The sequence below is a fragment of the Colobus angolensis genome, unplaced genomic scaffold, assembly GCF_000951035.1.
Source record: "Colobus angolensis palliatus isolate OR3802 unplaced genomic scaffold, Cang.pa_1.0 Scaffold690, whole genome shotgun sequence".
In the NCBI taxonomy this organism is placed as follows: Eukaryota; Metazoa; Chordata; class Mammalia; order Primates; family Cercopithecidae; genus Colobus; species Colobus angolensis.
Window position 1 is genome coordinate 164,699 of NW_012120599.1, and position 10,584 is coordinate 175,282.

Here is a 10,584-nt window from a genome sequence, read left to right on the forward strand (position 1 = left end):
TGAAACCCCGTCTCTACTAAAAAAAATACAAAAAACTAGCCGGGCGAGGTGGCGGGCGCCTGTAGTCCCAGTTACTCGTGAGGCTGAGGCAGGAGAATGGCGTAAACCTGGGAGGCAGAGCTTGCAGTGAGCTGAGATCCGGCCTGGGCGACAGAGCAAGACTCCGTCTCAAAAAAAAAAAAATTAGTACAGCCACTACAGAAAATAGTATGGAATTTCCTCACATTAAAAATAGAACTACCATATGATCCAACAATCCTATTCCTTGGTATCTGTACAGAGGAAATCAAATCTGTAGAGATATCTATACTCTCACATTTGTTGCAGCACTATTTACAATAGCCAAGATATGAAATCAACTCAAGTGGCCAACATGGCTGAATGAATAAAGAAAATGGGTATATATACAGAATGGAATACTCTTTGGCCATAAAAAAAATGAAACCCTCTCATTTGCAGCAACATGGATGAACCTGGAGGACATCATGTTAAGTGAAATAAACCAGACACAGAAAGACAGATACCACATGATCTCATTCATATGTAGAATATTTTTTAAAAAATTAATACAGAAGCAGAGAGTTAGAACAGTGGTTATCTGACTGAGAAGAGGGACCAGGTGGAAAGGGGAGGATGAGGAGAGATTGGTCAGTGGATACAGAGTTACAAATAGATGGTACTAATAAGTTCCAGTGTGTATTTTTGTTGTTGTTTTTGTTTTTTTGAGAAGGAGTTTTGCTCTTGTTGCCCAGGCTGGAGTACAGTGGCGCTATCTCAGCTCACTGCAACCTCCTCCTCCCGAGTTCAAGTGATTCTCCTGCCTCAGCCTCCCGAGTAGCTGGGATTACAGACATGCACCACACGCCTGACTAATTTTTGTATTTTTAGTAGAGACGAGATTTCTCCATATTGGTCAGGCTGGTCTCGAATTCCCGACTTCAGGTGATCCGCCTGCCTCGGCCTCCCAAAGTGCTGGGATTATAGTCATGAGCCACCGCACCTGGCCTAAGTTCTGGTGTTCTGTTGCACAGTGGGGTGATGACGGTTAACAGTAAGGTGTAGTATATTACAAAATAGCTAGAAAAGAGGCTTCTGTGTATTCTCACCACAAAGAAATAATAAGGTGATGGATATGCCTAATACACTGATTTGGTCATTATACAGCATAGTATATATGTACCGAAACATCAAACTGTGCTTCATAAATATGAAGCAATAACAATGGGTCAATAAAAGTAAAATAATAAAGAAATGTATTATTTATTATTATTATTATTATGTTTAGACAGAGTCCCGCTGTGTTGCCCTGGAGCACAGTGGCGCAATCTCGGCTCATCACAACCTCTTTCTCCTGGGTTCAAGTGATTCTCATGCCTCAGCTTCCTAGCAACTAGGATTACAGGCATGCGCCACCACACCAGCTAAATTTTGTATTTTTAGTAGAGACGGGGTTTCACCATGTTGGCCAGGCTGGTCTCGAACTCCTGGCCTCAAGTGATCCACCCACCTTGGCCTCCCAAAGTCCTAGGATTACAGGTGTGAGCCACTGCACCCAGCCAAGAAATGTATAAAAATGAAGTGCATATGTTAATAGAATTCTTTACTTTTCAGATTTCTATATTAATTTTAACATTTGTATGTCTATTTTGTGTATCTTATCTTTAAACTAAGCCTCAGAGAAAGTCATCCCCCATTGACCATTCTCAGACCATCCCACACCTGCAAAATCCTCTTCCCCAAATAATCTAAGTCCCCAGTGTTCAGCCTATGACTTACTCAGATCCTTATAGATCTGTTTTGTTTACCTTCTTTTATGAATACCACCTCATATCCCAAGTTGTTGTTATTCTTTCCTTACCAGTTTACTGAAATAGAGATAAATATTGCATAAAGAATTTAGGATATAGTAGGCACTTGGTGTTACTGTAAGATAGTTTCCCTCCCACTCCTTTTATTTGCATACCTCTCTCTCCCTTTCAGGAGATTAGCAGAGGCGTTTCATATCAGTGAGGATTCAGATCCTTTCAATATACGTTCTTCAGGGTCAAAATTCAGTGATAGTTTGAAAGAAGATGCCAGGTATGTAACTTGTTCCCTGCTTTCTTAATTGTGGCTTGTTAGAGGGTTTGGTCTTTTGAGATGTCATGACTAATATGTGCTCCTCCTGTGATTAAGCCAGTTCAAGTTTATTTGTTTATCTATTGTAAAAGATTACATGCTCTTTAATAAATATCCTTCTCTTGGTTTTTCGAAACTGTCCCCTTAAAGAACTGAACTTGGGGTAGGTTTGAGGTAAGAGTTTGGATGGGGCGGTGCTAAGAGTTTGGGCCTCCCAAGGGCTAGACTAGACTAAATTGGAGGATCTCTGGGCTTCATTCCGCCTCTGTCCACCTGAGTCTCACATTTGTATGAGTTCTCACTTGGAGCTTCTAACAGCTCTTATTTTTCTCCTGGAGTCCCTGGCCCTCCAATGGCTATTTCTCCTTTCATCTTCTCATTTCTTACATTTTTCTCTTTTGTTCTTTCTTCCATCACAGTCATCCTTCTGTTTTCTGACAATTCCTCATCTCTGCAGTTTTTCTGCCAGCGTTGTCTATTGTCTCCACTTTACAGGGAGAGGATGGGTGAAAGGGGTTCTCAGAAGGGCAGGGACAGACAAAATTAACTGCGGTGATTTCTCATTTCAGGAAGGACTTAAAGTTTGTCAGTGACGTTGAGAAGGAAATGGAAACCCTCGTGGAGGCCGTGAATAAGGTTGAAGTGGAAACATCCTACTGGACATTTCTCTAGGCCAGCTTGATGAAAAAAAAAAAAAAAAAATCAAGTCCTGGAAACACTGTCAACCCAGAGTAGTTGTAGGAAAAAGTCACAACTTCTTCGAGGATCCTTATCTTTCTCAGAACACAGCCATTATACCATCTGTGGAAGCCTGTCCTGGTTCAGGACAGTTGACTGCAGAAAAGATCTACAGTGGGCCAGGCGCAGTGTCTCAGGCCTGTAATCCCAGCACTTTGGGAGGCCGAGGCAGGCAGATCACCTGAGGTCAGGAGTTCTAGATCAGCTTGGCCAACGTGACAAAACCCTGTCTCTACTAAAAATAAAAAATTAGCTGGGTGTGGTGGCAGGCACCTGTTATCCCAGCTACTTGCAAGGCTGAGGCAGGAGAATTCCTTGAACCCAGGAGGTAGAGGTTGCTGTGAGCAGAGATTCTGCCACTGCACTCTAGCCTGGGCAACAAGAGTGAAACTCCGTCTCAAAAAAAAAAAATGGAAAAAGAAAGAAAAGATCTGCAGTCAGCTGTCAGTAAAGGCCAGGCGTGGTGGCTCACACCTGTAATCCCAGCACTTTGGGAGGCTGAGGCAGCAGGCAGATCACTTGAGTCCAGGAGTTTGTGACCAGCCTGGGCAACATGGCAAAACCCTGTCTCTACAAAAAATAAAAAATTAGCCAAGTGTGGTGCACACCTGTACTCCCAGCTACTCAGGGGGCTGAGGAAGGAGGATTGCTTAAGCCCGGGAGGTCAAGGCTGCAGTAAGCTGAGATAGAGTCACTGTACTCCAACTTGAATCTCCAGCTTGAGATCCTGTCTCAAAAAAAAAAAAGAAAGAAAAGAAAAATGCTGGCTAAATGCCTATGAATGGATGAAGAAACTCTGGGTGAGGGGACTCAATAGTGATAGTTGAGTGACTGTGTGGGACACTTAGGAAGACACTCCAGCCCCTCAGATCTTTGAAGGGCTATTGTGTGCTAGGAAAGCCCACTGGTTCTTTATAATTCTAAAGGCAGGAATGTACCCTTTGGGAAGGATAAAAGTTGTATGACTACAGCTGGAGAGCAGTGGGATAGACTCCTTCAGAAGAGGGAGACCCCTGTCCTAGACGCAGCCAGGGATGTCACGGAGGTAGCTTTAAGTGAAAAAGTCTTGAGTTTAGTCAGAAGCCCCCAGCGCTGTATTGGCTCCCTCCCTCTTCCATCAGAGGGGGCTGTGAGTAAGGATGAGATAGCTGCTTTAGTCCATGTATCTAATGCTGGTGGTTTTCCTTCCCAGTCTCCTTACCCTCTTCCCATTCCCCTCCTTTCCTTCCTTCTGTTACCACTTCCCAGCAGAATACTAACATGAAGGAGAAAATGGAGTGCATTGTTCCTCTCCTAATTAAGAAACCCGAACAGATGTGTTTCTCTGCTTGTGTGTCTGTATCTGAATACTCATGATTTTTAAAGTAGAACATACTTTTAAAGGAAATAATCTTTTCTTGTTTTGTAAGTCTTTATTTAGTTATTTTTGGGAAATATCACCCACTCCCCCGTTATGGAACCTATCAGGAAGAACCATTACGCTGTCTGTCTCAGTCGTGGTTCACTTACCCTTTGTCCCTAACCCTGTCCAGCTGCTACTGTTGTGGCTAACAGAGTAGGTGAAAGAAGTGCATCAACACCCATCTTCCCAAACCCCTCCAGGCTTGCTTGGCAGTTAGTAAAATGCTCTATGCTGTGGGCCTCTAAAATCACCTCATTGATCCGTGTAATTCTTGTGTGGTAAGATTAGTTGTAAGCCTTTTGTTTTCAGAATGATATGATCAATCAGTCATCTCTTCCCTTAATACAGGGAAAGAATAGTAAGAAAAGCCACAGCTTCCCTCCCATGAACAGAGACCACCGCCGGATCATCCATGACCTGGCCCAAGTTTATGGCCTGGAGAGCGTGAGCTATGACAGTGAACCAAAGCGCAATGTGGTGATCACTGCCGTCAGGTAGGTCGATCCCGCCATCAGAGGAAGAACTCCTAAGCAGGGCAAACTGGACCCAAGAAGCAGGGTCTGTCAATATTTGTCTCTCTTACTACCACTCTCCCTCTTGGAAAAGTAGAAGGAAAATCTGCTTCTCTGGCACTTCCCTGATAATCTAAAGGCCTGAGCCAAAGAGTAAAACCTATGCCTCGATCCATAGGGCAGATGCACTCAAAATGCACAAGTGTCACATCTGCCTACAGTCATACCAGATGGCAGAAGCAGCATTTCTTCAGGCAAGGGGGCCTGCCCATCATATCTGCTCTTTTCTCCTTCTGTCTCCTGGTCCTCTGTCTGTCCTCTCCTTGGCTCTGTCCTCTTGGCAGAAAACAGAAGGAATGCCAAACTCTGGTTCAAGGCACCCTCTGTGAATGGTGTTTTTGCCATCAGAGGAAACTGAAGCAGTAATGTGACCAGGAGGGGACAGGGAGGACCTAGGATCACTCTTAGAACCTGGGAATAGGAAGAACTTCCCAATGAAGAAAACTTAAGTCTGACATGAAAGAAGCAAGCCACAGGCCTAGCATAGGTGGATGGAAGGGATGGGGGGTTAAATGCAGGTGGCCATGCCTGAGAGCAGACAGTTCATACCAGAGAGTGCTCAGTAGGTCATAGTGCCAAAATCACGGGCTGAGTTTCTAGCTTTCTGTCCACCTCCACCAACGATTCTCACTTTTCAATGCTTGGTGTTTTGACTTTTATCAGGGGGAAGTCCATTTGTCCTCCTACAACGCTGACAGGTGTGCTTGAAAGGGAAATGCAGGCACGGCCTCCACCACCAATTCCTCATCACAGACATCAGTCAGACAAGTAAGATTCTCAGCTGCTTTCCAAGGGGACCTATCTGTCCAGAAAAGCCAGCAGGGGTTGAATTGTCCTAGGCTGCACCAGCCATTGGTGGCCTCCTCAGGCCTTGCCTTGGGGTGCCATGTTCATATATGTAATGTTTAGTTGGGGTATGAGACACATTTGTTCCCACCACAGGGGTCCTAAGTTTGATGTTTGTAGCGCTTGATTCTAGAGAGAGCAGTCACTGGACGTAGTTTCCACGGTGTAGATGGTGACACTGGGAAGTGGATTTAGTCTGTCACACCAGATGGTTTAAGACTGAAACATCATGTAGTTAAGAATAGTTTGGCCGGGCGCGGTGGCTCAAGCCTGTAATCCCAGCACTTTGGGAGGCCGAGACGGGCAGATCACGAGGTCAGGAGATCGAGACCATCCTGGCTAACACGGTGAAACCCCGTCTCTACTAAAAAATACAAAGAATTAGCCGGGTGAGGTGGCGGGCGCCTGTAGTCCCAGCTACTCGGGAGGCTGAGGCAGGAGAATGGCGTAAACCCGGGAGGCAGAGCTTGCAGTGAGCTGAGATCCAGCCACTGCACTCCAGCCTGGGCGACAGAGCAAGACTCCGTCTCAAAAAAGAATAGTTACTCTGGGCTGGGCGCCGTGGCTCACACCTGTAATCCCGGCACTTTGGGAGGCCAAGGCGGATGGATCACTTGAGGTCAGGAGTTCAAGACCAGCGTGGCCAGCAAGGTGAAAACCCATTTCTACTAAAAAATACAAAAAAGTAGCCGGGTATGGTGGATGGGCACCTGTAAACCCAACTGCTTGGGAGACTGAGGCAAGAGAATCACTTGAACCTGGGTGGGAGGTGGAGGTTGCAGTGAGCCGCGATCACGCCAGTGCACTCCAGCCTGGGCAACAGAGAGACAGACTCTGTCCCAAAAAAAAAAGAACAGTTACTTTGAAGATGGAAGTGGGTGTGGGGATGAGAATTGCCGGTGACAGGGGTGGGTGGTACTTTCTTGTTTTGCTCTGTCTACTTCTATATGGTTTGAATAATTTTAATAACAAACATATTCATGATTTAAAGAGAAAAGAAAGCCAAGTTGGCAAGGGGCAAGTCTGCCAGATGTTTTCTTGGACGGGAGCAGGGAAGGAGCTCTGAGAGTTGGGGGACTATTGGGCTTTATTTGGAGAAACCAGAATTGTGGCCCAAAACCAACTTTAGAGCACTTAGTCATACCCCCAGTTGTCCCAGTTGTTTGTCACTTGTCAGGGAGAGGAAGGGAAGGCGGGATGGTGCTCCTCTGCTGCCCCACTGTAACCAAGGCAGTGTGGCTAAAAGTTACTTCAACGCCCAGAAGGAGAGGGGTGCCAACTCCTGTTCTGGCTTTCCACACACAAGTCTTAGCACTACCTCCTCTGTGATTTCTGCACAAAACCTCTGGAAGGGTGGTTAGGGCAGTTTACAAGGTCACCATGAAGGTCATAGCACTTAGTGTTCCTGTGGGACTGGTGGTGTTGCCCACTGGACTCTGACTCAGCCAAGAGCGTCCTGGTCCCCAGGACCAGCCCCTCTCCACCCCTAGGAGCTGGGTGCCCTAGGTTCTGGTCAGCACAGTCTACAGATCCATATGGGCGGTCACTTTGGAAACATGAGGGGTTTTCTCAGACACTGCCACAGTCGGGTCCAGTCCTGCTTAGACACAACCATGTGAAGTTATTGGCCCCTTTATCCCATGCTATCTTTTTGAAAACACTTTGCTTGCTTTATTTTTGTACAAAACTCCATTACAGAAACTTTTTAGAGTAGAGAGGATAGTATTACTATCATAAATGCCCATGTGCCCATTACCAAATTTCAAAATCACCGGCTCATGTTTGTCCCACTATCAAAACTTCACAAGTGAGATGCTCGCTTGGCTTAAGCTGTTAACTGAGCATTCATTGAACTGTGAAGGCAGGGAAAAATAATCATCATGTATGAAATCCTGTGAATAGATTGTCAAAGGTTATCTCTAAACTGTAAAGTGTAAATAGAGAATTTGTTATCTCACAGAATGAAATTCCCCATGTAATATGTAAATCTAGAAAAAAACACAAAAGTTAAAAAAATTGTTCACAAAGGGCAGAAGGAAAAAAGTAAGAACAAAATAAAAATAAAGTAAATGTTTCAGCTTTAAAAATAGTAAATCAGCTGATCCTTAACTTTCTGAAGACCTGTATCTGTTTCCCCCAAAGAAGAAAAGACTGATCATTCTTTGTTTGTTTTTCAGGAATCCTGGGAGCAGTAATTTACAGAAAATAACCAAGGAGCCAATAATTGACTATTTTGATGTCCAGGACTAAGATCAAGGTGCACTTACATAAAAGAATGATTAGGGGTAGTGAGGACTCATTTGCCAGCAGATAAATCATGCCTGTTTCCCTCTGCCTGGCAGAATCAGTCTCACATACTGTCTTGTACTGACACATCCAAAGCATGAGTGTGTCAGAATCCCTTGTCTATTCCTATCTGTATAAAGTGTTTCATTATGACCAGATCTCCGACTGTATGGTCACTAGGTATACAATTGTGTATTCAAAGAGGCTCTTCACACCATCACTGTGATTGCTCTGAGAGTTGGGGGACTATTGGGTTTTATTTGGACAAACCATACTTTTAGCCTGAAACCAACTTTATGCCACTAAGTTATAGCCTCAGTTGTCCCAGTTATTTGTTCTCCTGAAAATGCCTGAAACATCAGACAGACATTGCTTGCTTTACCCAAACTGATTAAAATCTTTAGGAGCACAAATGAATTTCTTAGTCTGAAATACCAAATAATGAATTGGTATACCATATCTGGAATCACACATGTTGTCTTAAACCCAGCCATCTTACCTAAGTCTTTTACCAAAACCTCTCATAGGTATATCTAGCTGAACTTACTTTAGCGTTTCCCAGTGTGATCAGTTCTAGACCTAGAAGGGGTCTAGAACTGCTTTACAGAATTCCATTTCCTTAAGTCCCCTGGCACTTCTCGTATCACATCACTGAACCTGTTCAGTAACAATCAGTTTGGCCGTCCCCCATGATGGTAGGGGATATATAGAGCAAGTTCTTCTGCCAGGTTCACACTGTGGTCTCTGAACCGACCAGTATATCCCTAACTCCTCTCTGATAGAGAAAGAGTCTCAAATGGACAACTGTCCTGTGTTGCTTTTACCTAGGCCTTCAGCAACCATATTGGCTCTCCCTGCCTCTGAGCTCTGGACTCTGAATATCCTAAGTAGTGTATGGACAGTTGAGGGCTTATGCCCAACAGCCCACTGGAGGCATTCTTCAGGCTCCTTTAAGGCAGGTGCATTGATAGTTCCATTAGTATGACCCTTGCATTGGCACCCCTCCAGCCTGGAGGCCAGGCTTCCAGCAACTTCCTTCTGCCCAGAACAAGCCACAAGCCCCAGAGCAACAGCAGGAGACTTGAGAAGTAGAGTCACGAAAACAAGCACTTAATTAAATTACAAAATTTAACTTTATAGGGCTTCCTTTTGATGTTTTCATTTTTTTATTTATTTTCATTTTTTTTCCTCAATCCTCCTCCTTCTGTAGCAGGGCTGTCCTTTGGTCCTTACCTGGTGTGCTTCGAAAGGGATCAGGAACAGCAGCAGGAACAGGCAACTGGAGGGAAGTGACAGAAAACAATAAAACCACCTCTATCTGGGCCCATGTGGTGCAGGTCATTGGCCCCACACACAACAGGAAGCCCATGAGCATCTGTTACCTCTTTCAAGCAGTGGGTTCAGTGGATGAACAATACGTGTGAGAGTATCTCAGAATCAGCAAAAGGCAGGAGACCTGACTTCAGATTCTAGCACTGCCACATAACAACTTGCCACTTGATGCAATGAAAGTTTCACTGACCTCATTAGGGTTGTGAGGATTAAAGGTGTAATATACATGGAGGTACCTGATCCATCAAAGATGCTCAAGTTCATAAAAATGATACTCAGTATCTAGAAAATATATACACATCTTCCTCCATAATACTAGCCAAGTAAAAGGTGTGGAATGCTAACCACCAGTGTGGGAAGCAGATGCAGGCTGGTTTCGTACATTTAGTAATCCAGGGAGCACACATGTGAACAGATGTTCTTAGTGGAATTGGCTGGTCTGCCACCAATAGGTCATTAATCGATTATTAAAAGCTGAAGAGTCCTAAGAGGAATATTTTCTGAAGTTGCGGTAGAAATGGGTTAGCTCTGGGAGTCGGGGCAGGACACATGTGGGAAAGTGAAATGGGAGGAAGCATTTGAGCTAAGGCTTGAGATGGTAGACTGCCATTTGGAGGAGGAAAGAGGCACATGCCGAGTGAAGGTAAGCAGCAGGAGACAGGGCTGGGGGAATGGTCGAGGAAGGGTTGTCCAGAGCAGGCAGACTATGAGGGGGACAGGTGATGAGGCTGGAGAGGTGGACAGGGGTCAGCTCGTGGAGCGCCACAGGCAGTGACAAGAATTTTAAGCAGAGTGGCATGGCCAGATTTAGGATCTAGACCAGGATTCAGCAAATGTTTTGTGAAAAAAGATCAGATAGTAAATATTGTAGACTGTGAGACTTACAGTTTCTGTTGCAGCTATCCAACTCTGCCATCATAGTGTGAGAGCCGCAGACAATGTGTAAATGAAAGAGTAAGACTCTGTTCTAGCGCTTTATTTGTGCACACTGAAATAATTTCATATGATTTTTATGTCACAAAATATTCTTTTGACTTTTTTTCCCAACCATTTATAAACATAAAAGCTCATGAGTTGTGCAAAAACAGGCAACAGGCTAGATTTGACCAGGGACTTTATTTTACCTACTCTGTTCTGGAACAGTCCCTCAGGCAGAAGAGTATAAAAGGGGTTGGAGGGCTACTTTGAGGCAAGAAGCTCAGCCGGGAAGCTGCAGAAGTGATCCAGGGAGAGAAATGAGGGTTATGGGAGTTGGCACTGCAAAGAGGGAGAGATTCAGATCAGGGAGGT

General features: G+C 44.7%; 1 protein-coding gene across 1 annotated transcript in view; it reads left to right on the top strand.

Moving 5' to 3' along the window:
• NFX1 (nuclear transcription factor, X-box binding 1) overlaps positions 1-9,099 on the top strand; it is an 86,885-nt gene extending 77,786 nt beyond the window's left edge. The window contains exons 19-23 of the mRNA XM_011926548.1: positions 1,981-2,079; positions 2,688-2,754; positions 4,607-4,752; positions 5,494-5,598; positions 7,854-9,099. Of these exons, the coding sequence (XP_011781938.1) occupies positions 1,981-2,079; positions 2,688-2,754; positions 4,607-4,752; positions 5,494-5,598; positions 7,854-7,926 (490 nt within the window). The 3' untranslated portion in view covers positions 7,927-9,099. The remainder of the gene's footprint in view (positions 1-1,980; positions 2,080-2,687; positions 2,755-4,606; positions 4,753-5,493; positions 5,599-7,853) is intronic.
• Positions 9,100-10,584: the final 1,485 nt, after the last annotated feature.